The sequence below is a fragment of the Malania oleifera genome, chromosome 7, assembly GCF_029873635.1.
Source record: "Malania oleifera isolate guangnan ecotype guangnan chromosome 7, ASM2987363v1, whole genome shotgun sequence".
Classification (NCBI taxonomy): domain Eukaryota; kingdom Viridiplantae; phylum Streptophyta; class Magnoliopsida; order Santalales; family Ximeniaceae; genus Malania; species Malania oleifera.
Window position 1 is genome coordinate 51,705,385 of NC_080423.1, and position 25,750 is coordinate 51,731,134.

The 25,750-nt window shown below is 35.9% G+C and overlaps 1 protein-coding gene across 1 annotated transcript in view; it reads right to left on the minus strand.

The window, feature by feature from the left end:
- The window catches only part of LOC131160837 (probable LRR receptor-like serine/threonine-protein kinase At1g56130), a 41,928-nt gene that overhangs the window by 5,116 nt on the left and 11,062 nt on the right, over positions 1 to 25,750 (minus strand). Inside the window, exons 4-5 of the mRNA XM_058116717.1 lie at positions 25,600 to 25,671; positions 19,107 to 19,178 (exon numbers count right to left, since the gene is read on the minus strand). Coding sequence (XP_057972700.1) covers positions 19,107 to 19,178; positions 25,600 to 25,671 — 144 coding nt within the window. The remainder of the gene's footprint in view (positions 1 to 19,106; positions 19,179 to 25,599; positions 25,672 to 25,750) is intronic.

A 25,750-nucleotide genomic window follows, 5' to 3' on the forward strand; every position in this document is an offset into this window, starting at 1 on the left:
ATTTTAAGCTTCCACTATCATCTAGTATCCTATTCTCAATTTGGTAAGTAATCATTGAAATGATTACCAATACCAAAGCGTCATTATGAAGATAACACATTCTTCGAGCTACTATTGAGGAAGTTGGTCTCCACGTATTGCTCATGTATCATTGATTATTTATGCTTAACTTCATATCCTTACCCTTCTATACTTTCTTCTGTTGATGGGACACTCAAGATGTCATGGACTATACCTCTAGTAAGTTGATTCTTTATCATAGCATTCCTATCTCTTCCTTGGTCCTTAGTTAACCTATCTCTTATCACAAATCTTTTGGGATGACCCCTTTTTATGAAGCGCTCTATCTCATCCTTGTGGATTTAGCATTCATTAGTTTTACACCCGTCGTAGCCTTTAAGATGAACTCATTTCATGAAGCACTCTATCTTATCTTTAAGGTTTTATAATTCTTGAGTCTATGCCCATGATCTTGGTAGAAATGATCATATTTGTTAGTGTTGTCTCTGTATGACCTAAAATTCGTCTTTGGTGGCCAACTCAACTTATTATGTTCCCACATTAGCATTCAAATCTTTGAAGGGGGTTTTATAGGGAGTGAGGTGTAATAATTGTAGGTTTTCCTTGACTTTTCTCACTCCTTTGATTATTTTTTGCAAGAACCATTGGAGTTGATGGTTTTGACTCCTCTCGTCTCTCTTTCATTTTCCTAATATATGAGTAGAAGACCTCCTTTTGAGTCTTTTATTGCTTTGTAGCTTGGACATACTTTTCCACCCATTACAACATTTTATTGAAGTCACCTAGTGAGGCCTTTGGGATTAAAAAAAAAAAAACACTTAGAGTTCCTAAACCCAACTATAAATGTTATAATCTTCATGTCTTACCAAGTGCCTAATATATTTGGTAGACCTCTATGTTCAGTTTTGTTTGTTTTTTTTTTTTTTTTAATATAATCCCTTAAAGACTCATTTGGCATTTGTAAGAAAATCATAAAGTTGATAATATTTTTTTGTACTTCCTACAACACAATAAATAAGCCTCAAACATCTTGGGCAACTAATTAGAATTATTGATTAAACTAGGGGAAGGACTTAAAGACCAATTTAGTGCAACTCCTTTTAGTGTTGCAATAGAGGATTTGCACTTGAGCATGTCCAATCCGTAGGAATCAATAGAAAAGGAAAATCCCTTATGATACACCAGATCTAGCTCCATTATTGATAGAGTGAATAGATCTGCCATTTCTTATAGTCATCATCCTAGAATTTTCTTCCAAATCTATTGTATCATAAGCTCCAAACGTAGTTCGATATGATAGGCTACTGACATTCTTTAGCAACAATTTGTCTTACATACTTCATATAAAGGTTAAAGAGTATATGCGTAGATGATGTTTGAAAAACAATTTAATGCTCTTTGTTTAATAAAGGAAATTATTAACATCCAAAATTCATGCTTTTCATTCTACAAGGCATAAAATTATATTCAATTGCAAATACCTACAATATTGAAGTGGGAAAGGCTAACTTAGCCTAACTAACATGTCATTAATTGATGAATCTATGCAGCTGAAGCGACACTTGTCAATGGACCTTGTTTATTTTTCATGTTGGCTATCATAGATCTTAACTAAGTGATACATTGTAGAGACCCAAACCTTTAAAAACTGGATTTGTCGACGAAGGATCACATTCGTCGATGAAGTCCTTCAAAGCCTCGTCGACGAAATTCAGAGCCTCGTCGACAAGAGAATGCCGAGGGGTTTTGGCAGGTTCTCAAGAAATCCTCGTTGACAAAATTCAAGGCCTCGTCAACGATTTGTGTGGTGGATTCGACGACGAAGATGCCGCCTCGTTGATGAATTGGACTAGGTCAAAGGCCCTATAAATATCCCATTTGAGTTGCTTAGGAGCTAAGCTTCTCCCAAAAGCTCTCTCTCTCTCTCTCTCTCTCTCTCTCTCTCTCTCTCTAACCTGCGAATCTCTCTCTCTTTCTAGGATTCTTCACCGTTCGTTGTCCGTTTCCAACAATGGAGGGTACTGCGTGGATCAGAAGAGAAAACTCTACAAGTTTAGCAGATCGAATCGTCGTTTCGAAGATTTTTGAGTTTTTCCCAAAAATCGAGGTAGGGATCTGATCTTAGTTTTGATTAGATATTTGAATAGTATTTGAAGTTGTAGTAAGATTTTGTTCTGTTGTTTTAGGTTTTCGAGATCCTGGGTTGTCGATTTGGACCGTGTTCGTATGAAGTTTTATTTTGAGTATAAGGTAAGGGGAATTTGATTACAATAGCATTTTTAGAAAACTAAACCGCTAAAAAGCTAGTTTATGTTATTATGTATGATTTAACTGTTTATTTGTTAAATTCTATCAAGTAGAAATAATAGTTTTACAATTTTACGGTTTTTGGTAAAAACGAGGATTTCGGCGTATGATCTCCAAACTTTACAAAAATCAGTTATTTTGCATTTATAGTATAGTAGGAGATGCTCGAATCCTTTACTTATTCATTTAAATGATGTTTACTTGATTTCTATCATTTAGCGGGTTTTTGGATTAAACTTGTGTGATATATGTTGAAATGGAAATATATGAATTTTCTATACTATTGATATAGTATATGGGAATGAAGTTCCAATTTGTTGTACTGAGAATGTGATAAATGGAGGCCGGTGATACACCGAACTGAATCAGTAAACAAAAAGGGGTAAATCGAGTGGGAAGGCGCCGGTTTGAACCCAATGTGATTATCAGAATTTGTGAAAAATACTAGAATTGCACAGGTTACTATTTTGCTATAAATTGTATATATGATACTAGAACCACAACTTGTGACCAAAAGAGGTTGAAAGAAACTTCAGTAAAAAGGGGTTGAAAAACACTCCAGTTCAGGGGTTGAAATAAACTCCTAGGGCTAGGTACCGATGCCGGCAGTGCAGTGCAGTGCAACCATACATGAGAAATCAGTATGGGTACGTTAGATGGTTGACCTGCGAGGAGTTAGTAAGCTGCTGGTAAAAATAAACCAGGGGGCGGTCGGATCATAAAAGATGCTTGGCTTTTGTCTGCACGAACAGGACACTGTCAGAGGCAATCAGTGCACAACCCGTGCCACGGGGAAAATGGGCAAACTGTCATACCAAGTTGGAGTTGTTCTAATAGTCATATGCATGATTTAAATACTTTATGTGCAAATAAATGTTATGTGCTATAGTATTATAAACAAATGTTTTGAATGCATGAGTTCTTATTAAAATGTGGATGTATGCCGTCACACACTATTGTAACTCCTTCTTCCTTACTGAGAGGTGTCTCACCCTATCATACAACCTATGTTTTCAGGTCCATCAGGGTGTAGGTCCTAATAGCTAAAGGGACTAAGGAGACTATTTTTGGTCAGCTTACGTAAGCATATGAATCTTGTAATAAACTTAGATGAAGTTCCTTTTGAAGGGTTGTAATAATGAGAATTATTCTAAGTCTGGAATTTATGCAAATTTATGGATATATTAGTAAACTCTGGTATAAGTCTAGTAGAAATCCCAATGGATGTTTATGTTTTTCCGCGACATTTACATCGTGATTATGTATGATTTATACCAGTATGTCCCTGTTTAGGGCGGGTTGTTTCCATATCTTGAACATGTATACGTATTTGGTATGAGTGAGTGACACCTGGGTCTATATAAAGGGTTGGGCCGTTACAGTTGGTATTAGAGCCCGTAGCCAGTCAGAAGTATGATTTGTTTCATGCTGCCTATTTAGGGATATGTGCTAAACTTAGAAGTTGTTAGTTGTGGTAGTCTAGAATATACCAGAGTATAGGACAAGGATAAGACCTTGGATTTTTCTTTGTATATCTAGAGATGTTTAAAAAACACAACAATCCATTGACGATTTTCTTTCCTAGTAGAAGGGTGAAATTTGAGTTAGAATGAGGATGTCAAATCTATGGAGTATGTCAATGTTAAGAATGTGAACTTGGAGAATTGACCTTATATTGTGATAGTAGTAGTTGATGGGTAGGTTATTACCTTTCTAATGGGTTCTTGTAAATGTTTTCAGGATGGAATCCAGAGATATCATTGCCAATGTGGGTGGCAGTAGTAGTGAGGGTGCCGGCCTGAGGCTAGTAACGACTCTATTAGTGTGTTACGTGACTTCGCACAGTAGCTTATGGCTGAGGTAATGCGTTCGAATAAGGGGCAGGATCGCCCTACGACTGAGTTGGGTTGCTCCATTGAGCAGTTCACCAGATTGAAGCCCTCTACTTTTGTGGGCAGTGTAGATCCAATTTGTGTAGAGAATTGGATCCAAGAGATCGAGAAGATCCTTGATGAGTCGAATTGCACTAAGAGGTAGAAGGTCACCTTCACCACATTCAAGTTGGTAGGGGAGGCTGAGAGATGGTGGGTGTCTGTAAAGCAGATGGAAGAGCACCGACCGATACCAATAGCATTGACATGGGCCCGATTCAAAGAGCTCTTCTTTGAACGTTATTTTTTTGCCACAATTAGAAACGCGAAGATTGAAGAATTTATGAACCTGACGTAGGGATCACTGACGGTGCAGCAGTACGCTGCCAAATTCTAGGAGCTATCTCGATTTGCTCCATTCGTGATTCCTGATGAAGCAAAGAAGGCTTGGAAGTTTTAGAGGGGTATGAGGAGAGAGATACGCAAGCAGACAACAATCTTATAGTTGCAGGACTTTACTACGTTGGTTGATAAAGCCATGGTAGTAGAGGAGTGTGTACTAGAGGATGCAGAGGTTCAAGTTAAGAAGAAGAGGCCAGCGCCTCTTAATTATTCATTTGGGGCAGGACAGGGCAAGTGGAAGAAGAACAATGGTGGTACGTCCCATAATGCCACACAAGTTCCACGTTGCTCTTTATGTGGTAAGAAACACCAGGGGCAGTGTTGATTGTCTACGGGAGCCTGTATGCGGTGTGGTAGACAAGGACATCAGATGGGAGACTGTCAGATATAGAAGAATAATGGAGTCTCGAAACAGCAATATAGAGGGAATGGTCCAACACAGCGTGGCAGTCAGCAGGGGGGTACTGCCTAGGCTAGGGTGTATTCTTTGACTCCTGGTGACACTAAGAACGCTGGTGATGTAGTCACAGGTATTATTTACATGCTTCCTCATAAAGTTGTAGTATTATTTGATTACGGGGCAACACATTATTTTATTTCCCGAGGCTTTGTTAAATTGTGTGGATTAGAAGTGCAATTGCTAGGTGATGAACTAGTGGTGGCTACACCGTCTGGATCTATGGTCGGGTGTAGCAAGGTAATTCGAGACTTTTTGATTGAAATACAAAGGAGGATACTACCAGTTAATTTTGTGGTGTACGACATGTATGGCTTTGATATCATCTTAGGGATGGACTGATTGTTTGCCAACTATGCCAGTATTGATTGCCGCAAAAAGGAGGTGTTGTTTAGACCGCTAGGAAAGCAGGAATTTCAGTTCCCTAGATCGTGTGTGTGTTCTACACCACGTATCCTTTCTGCTATGCAAGCTAGAAAGCTACTTCATAGGGGGTGCCAAGGATATCTGGCAATTGTGAAAGACACACCAGTAGGAGAACGGGAATTGGAAATGATTCCTGTGGTACGCGAATTCCCTAACGTGTTTCCAGAGGACTTACCAAGATTACCTCTAGACTGTGAGTAGGAATTTGCCATAGAATTAGCTCCAGATACAACGCCGATATCGAAAGCTCTGTATCGTATGGCTCTAGTTGAGCTAGGAGATTTAAAGGAACAATTTCAAAAGTTATTTGACAAGGGGTACATTCGACCTAGTGTTTCTCCTTGGGGAGCACCGGTGTTATTTGTGAAAAAAGAAGTATGGGTCGATGAGGATGTGCAACAACTATCGAGAACTAAATAAGGTGACAATATAGAACAAGTATCTACTACCCAGGATCGATGATTTGTTTGATCAACTTCAAGGCACGCAGGTCTTCTCTAAAATTGACCTACGGTATGGGTATCACCAGCTAAAGGTGAAAGCAGAGGACATCTCGAAAACTACATTTCGAACCCAATACGACCATTTTGAATTTATGGTTATGTCTTTTGGTTTGACTAATGCACCTGCAACATTTATGGATTTGATGAACAGGGTCTTCCACAAATATTTAAACCGGTTTGTTGTGGTATTTATTGATGATATCCTAGTGTATTCTAGTAGTGCTGCAGAACATGAAGTTCATTTGAGGATAGTATTGCAAATGCTTAGAGATAAGGGGTTATATGCTAAACTAAAGAAGTGCGAGTTCCAGCTGGAACAAATTGCATTTCTGGGGCACGTAGTGTCTATAGAAGGTGTATCAGTAGACTCGAGTAAAATAGAAGCAATAGTGGATTGGGTAAGACCAAAGAATGTACAAGAGGTTAGAAGTTTTCTAGGTCTTGCAGGTTACTACCGACGGTTTGTTGAAGGGTTCTCCAGTTTAGTAGGTCCTTTGACGAAACTCACGCGGAAGAACGAGAGATACGATTGGACAGATGAGTGCGAGCTGAGTTTCCAGGAGCTGAAACAGCGACTGGTCACTGCTCCAGTTCTGACTCTTCCATCCAGCGATGGTGGTTTTGTTATATACAGTGATGCTTCGAAAAAGGGTCTTGGCTGTGTTCTAATGCAGCAGGGCAAAGTAGTGGCTTACGCTTCTCGTCAACTCAAAGAATACGAGAAGAACTACCCGACACATGATTTAGAATTAGCATCGGTAGTGTTTGCACTAAAAATTTGGAGGCACTACTTATACGGTGAAAGGTGTGAGATTTTTACCAACCATAAAAGTCTTAAATACTTTTTCACCCAGAAAGAGCTCAATATGAGACAGCGTAGGTGGCTTGAATTGATTAAGGACTACTACTGTGTTATTAGCTATCACCCAGGAAAAGTTAATGTGGTAGTTGATGCTCTAAGTCAGAAATCAGTTGACGCGACAGTCTCAGTAGTTCAGGTTCAGCACCAGATCTGCATGGACCTTGAGAGATTGAGTTTGGAGGTAGTGGAAGGAAACCATCAAGTTGTCCTTGCTAGCTTGGTGGTATAGCCAACTTTACAGGAGAGGATCCGTGTGGTGTAGAAGGAGGATCCCACATTGGTTGAGATTACGAAAAAGAGTCCAGAAGGGGTTAAAGCCAGATTTCAGTATCTCTGGTGATGAGGTATTGAGATTTCGCGGTAGGGTTTGTGTATCGAATAATGTCATGATTAAACGGGTTATTCTAGAGGAGGCACATCGTTCACTTTACACTGTACATTCTGGTAGTACGAAAATGTATCGGGATTTGAGGGAATCTTTTTGGTGGTCTAATATGAAAGAGAGATCGCCCGTTTTGTTGAGCAGTGCCTGACATGTCAGCGGATTAAAGCGGAACATCAGAAGCCGGCAGGACCACTTCAACCACTTAACATCCCTAAGTGGAAGTGGGAACAAGTCTCGATGGATTTTGTGACGAGTTTACCTGCGATGGTGCATGGGCAGAATGTCATATGGGTTATAGTAGATCGGTTGACGAAGATTGCACATTTTATTCCAATCAGAGTCAACTACTCTTTGAATAGGCTGGAAAAACTGTATGTGCAAGAGGTGGTACGACTCCATGGTGTCCCTATTTCTATTGTTTCAGATCGGGATCCGCATTTTACATCTTGTTTCTGGAAGAGTTTACAGGATGCCTTGGGATCGCGATTGACGTTCAGTATGTATTTTCACCTGCATACGGATGGACAGTCGGAGAGGACTATTCAGACGTTAGAGGATATGTTGTGGGCTTGTATACTAGATTTTGGTAATAGTTGGATACGATATCTACTACTTGTTGAATTTGCATATAACAACAATTACCAGGCAAGCATAGAGATGGCACCTTATGAGGCTTTGTATGGTCGTTAGTGTTGATCTCCATTGTACTGGGATCAGGTAGGTGAGCGGCAAATACTAGGTCCAGAAATGGTTCAGCAGACCTCTGCAAAGGTCGCATTGATCAAGGAAAGAATTAAAGCAGCTCAGAGTCGACAGAAGAATTATGTTGATACTCGTCGGCGAGGGTTGGAATTTGAAGTAGGAGATATAGTATTCTTGAGAATCGCTTCGATGAAAGGGGTGATGAGATTTAGGAAGAAAGGGAAGCTAAGTCCTTGGTATGTTGGGCCTTTTGAAATCCTTGAAAGGATAGGTTCAATTGCTTATCGAGTGGCTTTACCTCCAGCATTATCCAGAGTCCATGATGTGTTTCACGTGTATGTACTGAGGAAGTACATACCAGATCCATCGCACGTACTAAGTTACGAACCTCTAGAGATCAGTGATACCTTATTGTATGAGGAAGTACCAGTGCAGATATTAGATCAAAACGTACAGCAGTTACTGACTAAGGAAATACCTCTCGTGAAGGTATTGTGGCGTAACCATACAATAGAAGAACCTTCATGGAAATTAGAATCTGAGATACACCAGAAACACCCACAGTTATTTGATAGTACATGAATATATAGTAGGTAGTATAGATTAAATGGTAAAGTCCTTGGGAGAATTTTGTTTATGTAAGTAATCTTCCGATGTATCTTTTGTATAATCACTGTATTCCTCTGCCATATGTGAGGGTATGGAAAAAGTCACTTTGTAGGTGATGATCGACTCTTTTGTAAGCAAAATTATAAGAAAAGATTAGTAAGCTGCTGGTAAAAATAAACCAGGGGGCGGTCGGATCATAAAAGATGCTTGGCTTTTGTCTGCACGAACAGGACACTGTCAGAGGCAATCAGTGCACAACCCATGCCATGGGGAAAATGGGCAAACTGTCATACCAAGCTGGAGTTGTTCTAATAGTCATATGCATGATTTAAATACTTTATGTGCAAATAAATGTTATGTGCTACAGTATTATAAACAAATGTTTTGAATGCATGAGTTCTTATTAAAATGTGCATGTATGCAGTCACACACTATTCTAACTCCTTCTTCCTTACTGAGAGGTGTCTCACCATATCATACAACCTTTTTTTCAGGTCCATTAGGGCGTCGGTCCTAATAGCTAAAGGGATTGGGGAGACTAATTTTGGTCAGCTTACATAAGCATATGAATCTTGTAATAAACTTAGATGAAATTCCTTTTTGAAGGGTTGTAATAATGATAATTATTCTAAGTTTGGAATTTATGCAAATTTATGGATGTATTAGTAAACTCTGGTATAAGTCTAGTAGAAATCGTAATGGATGTTTATGTTTTTCTGCGGCATTTACATCTTGATTTTGTATGATTTATACCAGTATGTCCCTATTTAGGGTGGGTTGTTTCCATATCTTGAACAGGTATAGGTATTTGGTATAAGTGAGTGATACCTGGGTCCATATAAAGGGTCGGGTCGTTACATACATACGCGCACGCACGCACACACACACACACACACACACACACACACACACACACACACCCACGTGCACACACGTAGACATGACCTCATTCTAAAATTTAAGTTTTTAATGGTAATAAACTTTGTTTTTACTTTTAGCTATATATGCATTTTAAAATTTGTTGACCTTAAAAGGTCATATCCCATTTTGATTATGACAAAAACTTTAGTATTTAATGCTTGATGAGTTTGTGTGCACGATCAATTGGAAGTATCATATAGTGCTCATGGACTTGAAAGAAAATGAAGACCCAAAATTTTTGTTGTAATTTATATTTCATTTTATTTTGGGTCTATAATATTAATTATGGTCTATAATAATTATTGCATTACATGTATGATAGAACAGATAAGTTCAAAGACCATAGACCGACTTTAGGTCTCAAATTATCACATGAAAAGTCCCCAATAACTTAGAAGTTATAATTATGTGAACAGGGGTGACTTTAAATGAAAATCTGGACTTGAATGCACAAATTTAGTGTGTTCGGTCGACCAAACCCAAACATACATAGTAACTTTGGTCGACCGAACCTCCCTAAGGTCAACTGTTGACCATTTGGTCGACCACTTTTGAAATGAGCTTAGACTGCCCGGTTGACCGAAATGGCACATGGGTAATTCCCAACACTCTAGTCAACTGAACGCCTAGTTGAAATTTGATCTGGTCGACCGAACGTCAAGAATTGGTCAACCGAACATAGCCTGATTAACTGAACCTCAGACGGTTCAAAATCACCTCAAATATGGTCGACCAAATCCTCAGTTCAAAAATGCCCTGGTCGATCAAACAATTTAGTCGACCAAACCTTAAAAATGGTTGACCAAAAACTCTTGGGTTGCCCAATTTTTACCGAGGTAAAACAGGGTTAATTTTTATTAACCTCATTTAGACTTTTTCAAAAATACCAGATAGGTCCCAAACGGTTATATTTTTTGGGGTGCCTTTATATACCCCCCCCCCTCTCCCATTTGGTTTGATTAGCACTTGATTAGAAAACATCATTAGCAATATTTTCTCTGAAATTCCAAATACCCATTTTTCACAGTCAAGCTCTCCACTTCCATTCTTACTCATCCTTCTTGCAAAAATCGTTTAGTAAGAGTGTTTTAGAGATTATATTATAAAACTTACACTCTCATTGATTGTGTTTGATTGAGATCGATTTTATTTGAGAATAAGCTTTGAGTTTTTCCTTGTGACTTTGTTAATAAGTCTTCCTTGGGAAAACTCTTTAGAGCTTGTGAGTTTTGCATTATCATTGCAATACTTAAGAGGTTGTATTGTGTTTATTTGTGAAACAATTTTTACAAAATGATTTCAAATATTTTTTATGGTTCATTTTGAGAATTTTTTTTTAAGATATTTGCATGTGTTCTTAAAATCTTTATTGTTGCGCTTTGTGATTGATATTATCATCTTGACACAAAGATCCTAACTCATGCACTCTCACATTTTGATTGCTATACTTACATTATTTTTTTAGAGTAGACATTTAAACTACATTGAGCTTATCATATCCTATCATACTGTAGTGTGTTGATTACACCGGTACAAATCTGCTTATTAGAGAAGCACATATTTTATACATGAAATTTGTATTGATTACTTGTTGCATTCCAGGCGTGGCCTGAGGGAGCATTAATTCAACCCGGAAGGATTGGTTGTAAAGGTTAAGGTCAGCCCCATGTTAATTTGACCTGGTTGTATTTCGGTGCCGCTCCACCCGTGAAGTGAGCTTTAGTGGAATCCTTGCGCTTGTAAGCCAAGGCGGGGATGTAGGCACATTTGCTAAACCTCGATAACATATCTGGTGTCCTACTTGCTTTATTGTGCATGTTTGAGCAATTTACTTATGCAATTTAATTTCAGCTACATTTATTGATTCATTTGATTATCTGCTTTAGATTGACCCTAGGGTTGTATAATACTACTGCTCGATATCTGACCTAGGAGAGAAAATTTTTAAAATACCAATTCACCCCTCTCTTAGATTACAGTAAAGTCAATAATTGGTATTAGAGTCTAGTAGCTTAGACTTAACCGTTTTTCTACAAAAGATCTAGATAACTCATAACACTGTAACCTCTTTCCCTGAGGAACCCTCTTCCACACATCCTCCTATTTTTAGTGGTGTCAATTACACCTTCTGGAAACAAATGATGCGTATTTTCCTGCAGAACATTGACTGGAAGGTGTGGAGAGTTGTCTCTAAGGGAAACTATGTTCCCATGAAAATTGAAGGTGAAAATAGAGTACCTAAAACTGAAGATGAATATACTGATGAGGATATGAAAGCTCTTAGTATAAATGCTACTACCATGAATAATCTCTATTGTGGACTTGATGTTAATGAATTTAACAAAGTTATGGCATGTACTTCTACTAAGGAGATATGAGATAAGTTAGAGGTTACCTATGAGGGTACTAGATAAGGGTGGTATGATAGACATGTTGACCAGTGAGTATGAAGCATTTAGAATGAATACTAATGAATCCATTTAGAGCATGTACACTCCCTTCACACACATTATTAATTCACTGTATGCATTAGGTAAGACCTATCTCACATATGAAATGATTAGGAAAACCCTTAAGGGTTTGCCTCTTGTTTGGGAAGCAAAAGCTACGGCCATATCTGAGGGTAGAGATTTTAAGGCTATGTCACTATATGAACTAATAGGTTCACTTATCACCTATGAGTTAGCTATTAATGAGAGACTGAATTAGCACAATAGAATGAGAAAAGTGACTGCATTAAAAACGTCTACTAATACATCTAATGAGTGCAGTGAACCTGAATCTAGAAATGATATGGCTATGCTTACTAGGAATATTTTTCAGAAATAATAGTAGGTCATATAGAAAATTTAGAGATTCAGTATCTGAGAAGGGAAAGCTTAGTAAGAGAAAAGAAAAATCAAATGCTCCTATGTGCTACAATTGTAATAAGGTCGGGCATATCAAACCTAACTGCCTGTTGCTGAAAAAGGAGTTTAGGAAAAAGAAGAGAGTTATAAAAGCAGGTACCTCGTGGGATAAGCAAAATAACATTGATTCAGATTCAGACTCTAGTGATTCGGAGGTTGCTAACTTGTGCCTGATGGGACACGGTGATGAGGTACTATCTTCCTGCTCTTTATCTTCCTATTATTCTGATGATGATGATTGTCATTCTGATAGCATGCCTACATATAAAGAATTGCAATATGAATATATTCGTGTATCTAAATTGTTAAACAAAATGACCAAGGAAAATGATGTTTTGAAAAAGAAATGTGAGAATTGATAAAAGCTTGTTGAAATGGGAAAAACTGTTCATTTGGCTTGACAAGAAGAAAAGAATTTGAAAATGACTGAACTTGAAATAAAATTGGAGGATAGCTTCAAGATTATCTACAAATTTACCAAGGGCCAAAATAATTTTGAAAAACTTCTCGGGGCCCATAGAAACTCGCTTAGTAAAGAAGGTCTAGGATTTAATGGAATTGGAAATGTTAGGTGAAATGATCTTTATATGGGATATTTCACTTGTAAATCAAAATCCTTCATTCCACCTAAATAATTTGTCAGGAAAACAACATGTTATAAATGCAAACAGATAGGTCATATTCAGTTTGACTGTCCTTTTAAAAATAAACATGTAAGAATTAGAAAGGTATGGAGAGTCAAAGGTGAATCAAGAACTAACCCCTTTGGACCCAACAGAATTTGGGGACCAGTGTCAGTTACTTAGATTTTCTTGCAGGTGTGTTTGAGATCGTCCTCATCCAAGAACAAGTGGTACTTGGATAGTGGCTGCTTACAACATATGATCGGCGACAAGGCCAAGTTCGCATCCATCACTCCCGAGGAAGGAGGATTCATAACATTCAGGGATAACACAAAAGGGAGAATCATTGGAGTAGGTAAGGTTGGCAAGGAACCTTCCCCCGTTATTGATAATGTACTACTTGTTGATGGCCTGAAATATAATTTGTTAAGTATTAGCTAATTGTTTGATAAAGGGTATAAAGTATCTTTCAAAAATGATAAATGTGTTGTTGAGTGTAAATTTGATAACAAAGTACTTTTTTACTGCTAAATGTCATGAAAATGTGTACACCACTAGACTTGATAATTTAGCTTCTCAACAAGTTACATGTTTTTTTGCTATAAGTGAAGCTAGCTGGTTGTGGCATAAACGTTTAGGACATGCTAGTATGGATCTTTTATCAAAACTTATGAAATAAGATTTAGTTAAAGGCTTACCAAACATTTTGTGAAAAATAAGATTTGTGATGCATGTCAAATGGGTAAGCAAACAAAATAAAGTTTTAAGAAAAAGAAATTCATATCTACCACTAGAACACTTGAAATGCTATTCTTAGATTTGTTCGGTCCTAATCAAGTTCAAAGTTTAGGTAGAAAATTGTATGCTTTTGTTATTGTGGATGATTATTCTAGGTTCACATTGGTGTTATTTCTCTCTCATAAAGATGAATCATGTGAACAATTCACTAAACTATGTAGAAGAATTCAGAATGAAAAAGGCTACAAAATCACCCACATAAGAAGTAATAGGGGAATTGAATTCAAAAATGACGGCATAGAAAACTATTGTGACCTAGAGGGCATTTCACATAATTATTTTGCACCTAGGACCCCACAACAAAACGGAGTTGTAGAAAGAAATAATAGGTCCTTGCAAGAAATGGGTAGGAAAATGTTACATGAACATAAATTACCCAAATATTTCTGGGCCAAAGCAGTGAACACTGCTTGTTATGTAATGAACAAAGTATTAATCCAGCCCTCACTTAATAAGACTCCATATGAATTGTGGAACAGCCATAGACCTAACATTTTCTATTTTCATGTCTTTGGTTGTGAATACTTTGTACTTAGAGATAATGAGAACCTAGGGAAGTTTGACTTTAAATCTAACGAAGGTACTTTCCTAGGTTATTCACTTTACAGTAAAACATACAGAGTATTTAATAAGAGAACATTAAATGTTATTGAATCAATTCATATTGTGTTTGATGAATCTAATCCTTTTTCCAAAAAAGATGATGAAGATGACATTAAAATTAGAAAAGGTTTAAAGCTATCTATTGAAAATAATGTGGACATCAATTCAAAAGAAAATGATAAATCAATTGAAAATGATAAAGTTGAAAGTGATGTTCAAGAGCTGCCTAGGGATTGTAAATTCATTAGGAACCATCCTTTAGATCAAATCATAGGTGAACCTTCATGTGGTGTAGCCACCCAGCCTTCCTTAAGAAACCTAGTGAGTCATTTTGCATTTTTATCCCAAGAAGAACCCAAAAAATATTAAGGAAGTCATAGAGGATGAATCTTGGGTAATGTCTATGCAAGAAGAGCTTAACCAATTTGAGAGAAGCAAAGTGTGGACCCTAGTTCCTAGGCCCGATGATTATACTATTATTGGAACTAAATGGGTTTATAGAAATAAAAAGGATGAAAATGGGGTAGTAACTAGAAACAAAACTAAACTAGTTGCCTAGGGATACAATTAGGAAGAAGGGATAGATTTTGAGGAAATCTATGCTCCTGTAGCTAGAATGGAGGCTATCCACATGTTGCTTGCTTATGCCGCTTTTAAGAACTTTAAATTGTACCAAATGGATGTTAAAAATGCCTTCTTAAATGGATATATAAATGAAGAAGTATATGTAGAACAACCGTCAGGGTTTGAAAATCATAAATATCCTAATCATGTCTATCGGTTGTCAAAAGCATTGTACGAATTGAAACAAGCTCCTAGAGCCTCGTATGAGAAGCTTAGTGGTTTTCTATTAGAAAATGGCTTTACGCGGGACAAAATTGATACTACACTTCGCATCAAATCTAAAAATGATCATATGCTCCTTGTGCAAATTTATGTAGATGATATTATATTTGGAGCTACTAACGATGAGTTGTGTAATGAGTTTGTCAAATGCATGCAAAGTGAATTCGAAATGAGCATAATGGGTGAATTGAGTTTCTTCTTAGGACTGCAAATTAAACAAGCTAAATATGAGACTTTCATATACCAATCTAAATATGTTAGGGACTTGCTCAAGAAATTTAATATGGAAGAAGGTAAAATTCTTGGTACTCCAATGAGTTCTTCTACCAAACTTGATAAAGATGAGTAAGGAATCCATGTTGATGTGAAACTTTATTGTGGCATGATTAGTAGTCTCCTATATCTTACAACTAGCCGACCTGATATTATGTTTAGTGTGTGCATGTGCGCTAGGTTTCAAACTGCTCCTAAGGAGTCTCATCTGTTAGTGGTCAAAATAATTCTTAGGTACCTAGTTGGGACTATAGAATTAGGCTTATGGTACCCTAAGCATACGACATTTAAGATTGTTAGTTATACCGATGCCGACTTTGCCGGTGGCAAGGTAGATAGAAAGAGTACTAGCAGCACTTGTCACTATTTAGGACAATCTCTGATTTCTTGGTTCTCCAAGAAACAGAACTCAGTTGCCTTATCCACAGCCGAAGCAGAATATATAGCAGCAGGAAGTTGTTGTGCTCAAATGCTTTACATGAAGCAACAATGTATGGATTTTGGATTGCACTACGATATGGTTCCAATTAAATGTGATAATACTAGTGTAATCAACATTTCAAAGAATCCTATCTCACATTCACGAACGAAACATATTGAGATTAGACATCATTTCATTCGTGATCATGTGTAGAAAGAGGATGTAGCACTTGAGTTTGTGTGCACTAATGAACAGTGGGTTGATATTTTCACCAAATCTCTTCAAGAGGATCGGTTTATACAGATTCGACGAGAGCTAGGTCTATGCATAGTAGAGAGGCCACATAGAAAATTGATAGAGTGCACAAACTTAGGGGGAGCTACTCAACATAAAAATATATGGCTCTGAAAAATTTAATAAATCTATCATTGCTTTATACCTTGTAAATTTGTTTGTGGTTTGCAATGCATGGTTATCATATCTCTTGCATGTTGATCTATACTTATGTTTTTCTGTTTTGATTCATATTGGACTGTTTGAGTTAGTTATTGTGGATAATTGTAAATTTGAACTCGATCAAGTCATTTCTATACAGATATTTTTAGGAAATACTTTATTTTCAAACGACATGCTGCCTAATTTTCTAAAAATCTTCCCAAACCATATCTTGTATTTAAATGATTCATACTCAATGTCTTGCCTATATGCTTAAAATTTATCATGACCTTTTTTGTTGTTGCCAAAAAGGGGAGAAGTTAGGCAAATTTGGGTACTTTGGGGAAAATGTTTAAACTTTTAAAATCTTTAAAATTCTTATTATGCATATTGTCAGGGGGAGCCCTTCTTGGTTGTACCCACTTTTGCATGGTGTATTTTTCATCATGAAAAATGGGGAGATTGTTGACCTTATAGGTCATATCCCGTTTTGATTATGACAAATACTTTGGTATTTAAGACTTGATGAGTTTGTGTGCAGGATCAAATGGAAGTATCATATGGTGCACATGGACTTGAAAGAAAATGAAGACCCAAAGTTTTTGTTGTAATTTATATTTCATTTTATTTTGGGTTTATAATATTAATTATGGTTTATAATAATTAATACATTACATGTATGATAAGGCAAATAAGCTCAAAGACCATAGACTGATTTAGGTCCCAAAATATCACATGAAAAGTCCCCTATAACTTAGAAGTTATAATTATGTGAACAAGGGTGACTTAAAATGAAAATCTGGATTTGAATGCACAAATTTAGTATGTTCGGTCGACCGAACCCAAACATACATAGTAACTTCGGTCGATCGAACCTCCCTAGAGTCAACTCTTGACCATTTGGTCGACCACTTTTGAAATGAGCTTGGACTACCCGATCGACCGAACTGGCACGAGGGTAATTCCCAACACTCTAGTCGACCAAATGCCTAGTTGAAATTTGATTTGGTCAACTGAATGTCCATAATTGGTCAACCAAACATAGTCTGGTCGACTGAACCTTAGAGGGTTCAAAATATCCTCAAATATGGTCGACCAAATCCTCAGTTCAAAAATGCCCTGGTCAACCAAACTTAGTAATCTGATCAACCGAACCTTAAAAATAGCCAATCAAAAACTCTCGGGTTACCCGATTTTTACCGAGGTAAAACAAGGTTAATTTTTTATTAAGCTCACTTAAACTTTTCTAAAAATACTAGATAGGTCTTGAACGGTTATATTTTTTGGGGTGTCTATATATACTCTTTAGAGCTTGTGAGTTTTGCATTATCATTGCAATACTCAAGAGCTTGTATTGTGTTTGTTTGTGAAACAATTTTTACAAAAAGATTTCAAATATCTCTTGTGGTTGATTTTTAGAAAAATATTTTTGAGATATTTGCATGTGTGCTTATGATCTTTGTTGCTGCACTTTGTGATTGATATTATCATCTTGACACAAAGATCCTAACTTATACACTCTTTCATTTTGATTGCTATACTTGCATTATTTTTTAGAGTAGACATTTAAACTACATTAAGCTTAACATATCCTATTATACTATAGTGCGTTGATTACACTGGTACAGATCTGCTTATTGGAGAAGCACATATTTTGTACACGAAATTTTTATTGATTACTTGTTGTATTTCAGGCATGGCCCGAGGGGGCATTAATCTAGGCCGGAAGGATTGGTTGTAAAGGTTGAGGTCAGTCCCGCGTTAATTTGACCTGGTTGTATTTCGGTGCCGCTCCACCCGTGAAGTGAGCCTTAGTGGAATCCTTGTGCTTGTGAGCCAAGGTGGGGATGTAGGCACATTTGCCGAACCTCGATAACATATTCGGTGTCCTACATGCTTTATTTTCTTTACTGTGCAAGTTTGAGCAATTTACTTATACAATTTAATTTTAGCTGCATTTATTGATTCATTTGATTATCTGTTTAGATTGACCTTAGGGTTGTGTAATACTGCTGTTGGATATCTGGCTTAGGAGAGAAAATTTTTAAAATACCAATTCATCACTCCTCTTGGGATTACAGTAAAGTCAAAAAAATTCTATTTCTAAAATTCATCTCTCACGATAGCATATTTCATTTATTTGAAATAATTGACTTTTGGGTTGCTCTATTATGCGAAGCTCTTACCTTTAATAGAAAAACGGGGAAAAAACATGGCTAGTTTGCCCTATATCAATAGAATTGGGTGTCTATTGTGTTTATAAGGCACAATTGGTGCTCCAAAAACCCAACAATTTGGGTCATCATGAGATAATTCTTTACTATCAAATAGAATAACTCTATGCATTTATTTCACTAAGATATAGTGCAGCAATCTTAAAAGAAATTAATGCCCATTTCATATTCATAACAACAACCAATTTTTTGCATCATCTCAATCTCTACTTGTTGGATATCTAGTTGACTCATATGCTAATTACCATTCATCAACAATTACTTTCACACTAAATGACCTAACTAAAAGAGCTCAATGCTATTTGAATTGTGAAGCGAATAAAAAGCATCAAGGCATTGCACTATTGCTACATCTAAGCATGTTACTTATTTATTCATGAATAATTTTTTTATCAAGAAAAAAAATAGATATTTCGACAAAAATAATCTTTTATGTAGATTTACTACATTATCTTAAGAGATACTAAGTCAATATATTAAGCTCAAGAGGAAACTTACAGTAGAGTTAATTGCTTAAGGTTGCCGAGTTCTTTGGGGATGGGCCCAGAGAATACATTGTGGGCAATTGACCTTTTCAATATAACAAATGTAATAAAAAAAAAAAAGAAAATTAGCTGAAGATAATAAGGAAAATTCATTTGGGATGCTTGCATGACTTTATATCTGCCTCCATAGGCAATTTTTTTAAATATATATATATATATATTTATTTATTTAAAAAATTGCCTATGGAGGACTCATTAATGAAAGAAGTTTGTATCAAACAAGAACATGTGCAATGATGACAAATGCCTTCTACCCAATAATTAGATTTCCAAATATATAAGTGGCATAATTGAAAGGGGTTTTTTTTTTAAAAAAAAAATGTTAATAAAAAAGTGAGTCATTTCCTTTTTTTTTTGGTTCATAAAGAGGATAATTTTCTCCATAGGAGTATCTAGTTTTTAAATAAGATTGTTGTTAAAACATCTATTAGAGGGACATTACATTTTATTTTATAATAGAATTTACAAGCATTTAATTACAACACATAGTATGATTTGACAAAAAAAAGAAGAAGGATAAAATGGCTATCAAATTACTATAAATAAAAATGTAGAGCAATTTTAATACGATATAAGAAATGCATAAGCGTCTAAAATTTTTTTATTTTATAGCACAGTTCTCAAGCCTATTATCAACTAACTTGCGTACACTTGAAAATATTGAAATCTATCTTTGATTTGTTTTCAATGTGTGTGTAAAATTAAGATGGCAACAGGGAAGTATAACTGTGATGTGTACATGATAAGTGTATCACTACTATAAATAACGAAAAATCATTAACTAGTTAGTTATTCAAGTTTAGTTTTTGAAAAAAGTGTTGAAAGACAAATACGTGACAAAAAATCAAACATAAAATCTATTATTTTGTTTGGATCAATTGAACTCAAAATCAAAGAAATGAAATACACTTACCCTATGTTTGGAGAAATTTTGGATTTGAATTTGTATTGGATTTGGATAAGATGTAATATAAAATTGTATTGAAATTTATCCAAATTCACTCAAATCCAAATTCAAGATATGAAATTCATGCTCGCAAACACAATGTTGTATAAAACTCAAACTTACATAGCGGAAATCAAACGCAGCATGAAAGAACAAATATAGAACATAACCATAGCAAACAAATGATAGCAAGAACAACACAAGGAATTATGTGGTTCGGCAATGCCTATATCTATGGGAGCAATCGACAAAGAAATATTACTATCTTGTGTGAAAGACACTTCCAATGTTATAGATACATCATAATAGACATATATAAACACCACGGAGGCTTTCCCTCCAAAACCCCAAGCAACTTAATGTTCACATTCAAAATTTAAAATCAGCACCGCTACCCTAAACAAAACCATTAACTGTTTCAGCAAACCATCGACAATCTGAGATATTGAGAGCAAACCGTCTCAGCAAAGTTCAGTCAGCTGTCGACGGTTCTTTCGACGGATAAATATCGAGAGCTAGCATTTTGGAATTCAGTCAAAGTCGATGATGATATGGAGAAATCGTTAATGGTTTCCCTCAACATGCTGATTTTACTATGTTTTTCTCCTTGTGTATGTCATCCACTCGAAGATATGAGCCACAAAACACAACAATCTCTACCTTGGTGAACATATGCCCCTTAGGAGAAACCAAAAACATAGCCCGTTGCTCCACCTTGACCTTGGAATGTTAGGTTGGGTCCATCTCACTTCTAGCACTTGGAGACATAAAGTAAGTCCAAGCAATGCTTCAACTTTTCAGTAATAACAGGCTTTGTCAAGATGTCCGCTATGTTCTTAGATGTGTGAACTTTCTCAAGTACAAGTTCACCTGAAGAGATCAATTCTTGGACCCTGTGGTTTTACATCAATACGCTTGGTTCTAGCATGATACACTTGATTCTTCAATAAATAGATGACACTCTGATTATACCATATAGATCTGCTCCTCCAAGTCACCATGGAGAAATTTCGTCTTGGCATCCATTTGTTCCAAATGTAGGTCATAATGAGCTACTAATCCTAATACCACCCTAATGAAAGTGTGCTAGACCACAGGTGAGAAGATCTCATCATAATTTACTCCCTTCTTCTGTAAGTACTCCTTTGCCACTAACTGTGACTTGAATTTCTCTCATTCCTTTTCTAAAATTGCTTCATTCTTCCTATATACCCATTTGCAGCCTATCACCCTCTTCTCATTTGGAAGATCCATCAATTCCCAAGTTTGATTCTTATGCAGTGACTCAATTTCCTCAATCATAACACCCATCCACCTACTTTTCTCCTAGTCGTGCACTACCTCTTGAAAAGTAGCTGGATCCTTGCAACTAGTAATGAAAAATAAGATACTAGATCATCAAATCCATACCTAGGCATAGTTTGATAGTGTGTCTGGATCTCCATATAGGAACACTATCGACTTTTTGGTTTCCCGAGCTAGAACTCCCTACAATCGAGGAACATGATCATTGCCCTGATTTTTCTAACTCCACCTGCATAGCATGCTCATCTTTGCTCCAGTTTTATGGCTCCTGTTTCTCTTCATCAAATTCTTAAGCATGCTTCACCATAGCTTTTTCATCAAAAACTGCATCCCTACTGATCACCACCTTGTTTGTCATTGGATCCCATAGCTTGAACCCCTTCATACCTTTCTGATACCCTAAAAAACTGTAGCTTCTAAAATTTATATCAAGTTTCGATCTTTCCTCACTAGATATGTATACATAGGTTGGACAACCGAATACCTTCAATCTGGAATAGTCTACTGCATTTCTCGTCCATACCTCCTCTTCCATTTTCCTCTCTAGTGATGCTCTTAGTGATTGGTTTACCAAAAAACAAGTCATACTAACTGTCTTGGCCCAGAAGTTTTTTGCTAGCCCTGCATTTAGCCTGAGACGTCGAGCCTTATCAATTAGAGTCTGGTTCATCCTTTCACCGACTTCATTTTGTTGAGGTGTTCGACGAACAATGAAATGTCTTTTAATGCCTTGTTGCTCACAAAACTCCATGAACCTAGAATCAGCGTACCCGGTCCCATTGTCTGCCCTGAGGTATTTAATTCTCCTCACGGTCTGGTTTTCCACTTCAGTTTTCCACAACTTCAACCTAGCAAACGTATCTGACTTGTGCCGCATAAAGTATACCCAAACCTTCTGTGAGTAGTCGTCAATAAAACTCACAAAGTAAACATGTCCTTCCTGTGATGCTACTCTAATCGGCCCCCAAACATTAGAATATATGTAATCAAGAATACCTTCCGTTGTGTGAATAGCTGTTTTGAATTGTACCCTGTTTTGCTTCCCAAGAACACAAAACTTGCAAAAAATTAGCTTACATGTTTTCATACCGTTCAAGAGTTTCCTTTTGTGAAGTTATTTCTGGTCATGTTCACCCATATGCCCTAGCCGCATATGCCACAAGATGGTGTCATCAAATTCAGAATCTACAGCTGCCACTCCACCTACAACTGTAGTGCCCAGCAATACATAAGTATTTCCATCTAACTTTTGCCCTTTCATTACCATTAGATTGCCTTTGCACACCTTCATAACTCCACTTTCGGACTTGTAGCTGAATCCATTACAGTCCAAAGTGCCTAATGAAATTAAACTCTTTTGTAGGTCTGGAATGTGTCTTACAAAAGTTTTTACAGCACCATCAAACATTTTAATTCTTACACTTCCTATGCCAATGCACATAAGAAAGGTTGTATTTATGAAACAAGTGCAGATATAGATATTTATATTTCCATTTCTCTACTTAGATCTTTTCGGGGCAGTGTAGATCGTGCTCTATTTTCTATTCAATAGAAAATAGAGGCACGATAATTTCTTGAGAATCTCTTATCTCTATATAGATACATAGATAAGATATCCGATTAGATATAGATATCTATGTAACAATTTCTGTTTTGGGTATCCATAGACTCAGAATTGGTGTTTTACAAGAAACATCATTACCCATAAGAATTGAACCTGAATTTACTGATCTGTAAGTGCTGAACCACTCCTTGTTCGAAGTCATGTGGTAAAAACACGCCAAATCTAGGATCTAAGAGTCCGCTAGGCAATCCCACCCCAATGATACTGAGAGTATGTTACCATCACTACAATCTGAATTTCCTTTTTAAACTACATTTGCTAATTTTGAAGTCCTTCTTGCATTTCAGCATTCCCTTTCTTCCATTCTGGACACTCTGATTATATGTGCCCCTTTTTACCACACATGTAACATCGGATATCCTTTTTCTTCTTGGATTGAGTTTGAGATTTATTTTGACTCGATCCAATTCTAAATTTTTCTCTCCCACATTCATGGTTACCCTTCACCACAAGCCCTTCACCATGTGAAATTTCATCGCTGACTGACTTTCTTTCTTTGGTGAAAGCCTAGCAATGCGCTTGTCACCTTTTCCAAATTTAGGGTCTCTTTCCCCCATGTAAAAGTTGTAACCAAGTTCTCATACATGTGAGACGCTAGTAGGGAATTTAGTAGCATCAACGTCTTATCATCTTCTTCGAATGTTACATCAACTCGCATTAAATCACTTATGATTTGATTGAATGCATTGATGTGTTGGTTCAAATCAGAACCCTCCACCATCTTAAGCCAATATAGCCTCTGTTTAATAAAGAGTTTATTCGCAAGAGATTTAGACATGTACCGGCTTTCAAACTTTTGCCAAATAGCCGTAGGAGAATCCTCCTCCATGATGTGATATAGCACTTCATCGGCCAAACACAATCATGTTGTAGCAATAACCTTTGCCTCTAATTCCTTCAAATTAGCCTCATCCATGCCTTCCAGTTGAACACCATACAATGCCTTCACCATCTCTTGTTGCACAAGCAAATCCTTTACTCTTCTCTACCACGGACTGAAATTACCAGTTCCATCAAATTTGACAACATCAAATTTTGCAGAAGAAGTACCCAAAGTCATTACAACAAAGCTCTGATACCAATTTGTTGTATAAAACTTGAATTTTTATAGCGGAAATCAAACACAACAATCAATGAAAGAACAAATACATAATACAATCACAACGAACAAATGATAGCAAGAACAACACAAGGAATTACATAGTTTCCCCTTAACTTATTGATTTTACTATATTTTTCTCCTTGTGTATGTCATACATACAAAGATATGAGCCACAAAATATGAAACCCAACATTAACTCGAAATCCTTTTTAGAATATATATATATATATATATATTACCTCTCATATCTTAACGTTTTAAGTTGTACTAGATTTTATTGAATAATGTATAAATTTTTTTTAAAAAAAATCTTGGGATGCTTTCTTATTAACAATTTTGGATTTCAAAAGAAAATAGTATGGTGTTTCTTAAAAAAAATTATTGCTTATATAAACTTTAAAGCTAATTATTTTTTTAAAATCTATGTATTTTTTTAAAATAATTATGATTAGTAAAAATAAATTAGTCAAAGTGATAATAGCATAATAAGATTCAACTGTTGATTGATTGGCTTTCGATCTCAAAACCATGTCATTATAGAAATCCTTTCCTTTTGTTATAATAGGAAAACCCAACAAATTATTAATCACTTTTGGACTAACGCCTATCGGATAATAGTCTAGACATGTTAAATGAGCATGTATTAGTCAAAATGGTTAGGATCAAAATGGATAGGATCATTTAACCCATTGTCCCATTTATGAGTCATTTATATAAAATATCTAACTCTTGTGTGACTCATATCCATTTAGATACGGGTCAACCCATTTACTCACTTAATTTTGAAGCATACGAAAATAGTTTTTGAATACTATCAATTGAAACTTATAACTATCTTTAAACATTACCATTGTTACAACTTACAATCTTTGAAGGTTACTTGATCTATTACTCGATTGAAAAATATGTACGTAATTATGTCAATTATGTACATGCATGCATTCATATTAATTAGTTTGCATAACCGGCTCGAATCAATTGAGTATGCACATAATTACGCAATTACATACATGCATGCATATTACTTGGTTTAGAAAATTAAAATAAATCAAATTACTTACGTATACATAATTGTATAATTACATACATATTGAAACTAAGTCATCCATAATTATAAAATTATACATGTAAATGTCCTAATTACAGTAGTAATTACATTATTATATAATTTAATTACAAATAATAAGTATAGACAATACTATAATCACATATCGACATAATCACAGGCATGTATCTGAACCAGTTATACAATTACGAACAAATTATATATGTAGTTATATAAATATTCAAACCCAACAATACATAATTACATTACGTAAATAGAAATTTAAATTATGATATTAGTTCTTTAAACTTGTAATATATTTCTAAAATTGATAAATTAAATAGATTAATTAAGATTGAAAATTGAATGATAGCCCAATAAAATGCAAATGCAGATAAATAGATTTATAAATTGAAGGACTTACAAAGATTGCAATGCAGATAAATTGGCAATAAATGCAGGTAAAGGGCCAGAGAAGTAATTTTGGTCAATCTTTCTGCAAAGAGAAAAGAATAAATTAAAAGAAGCTCATTTTCGCTTTGTACCTTTTCATTTTAGGAGTGAAATTCACTTTT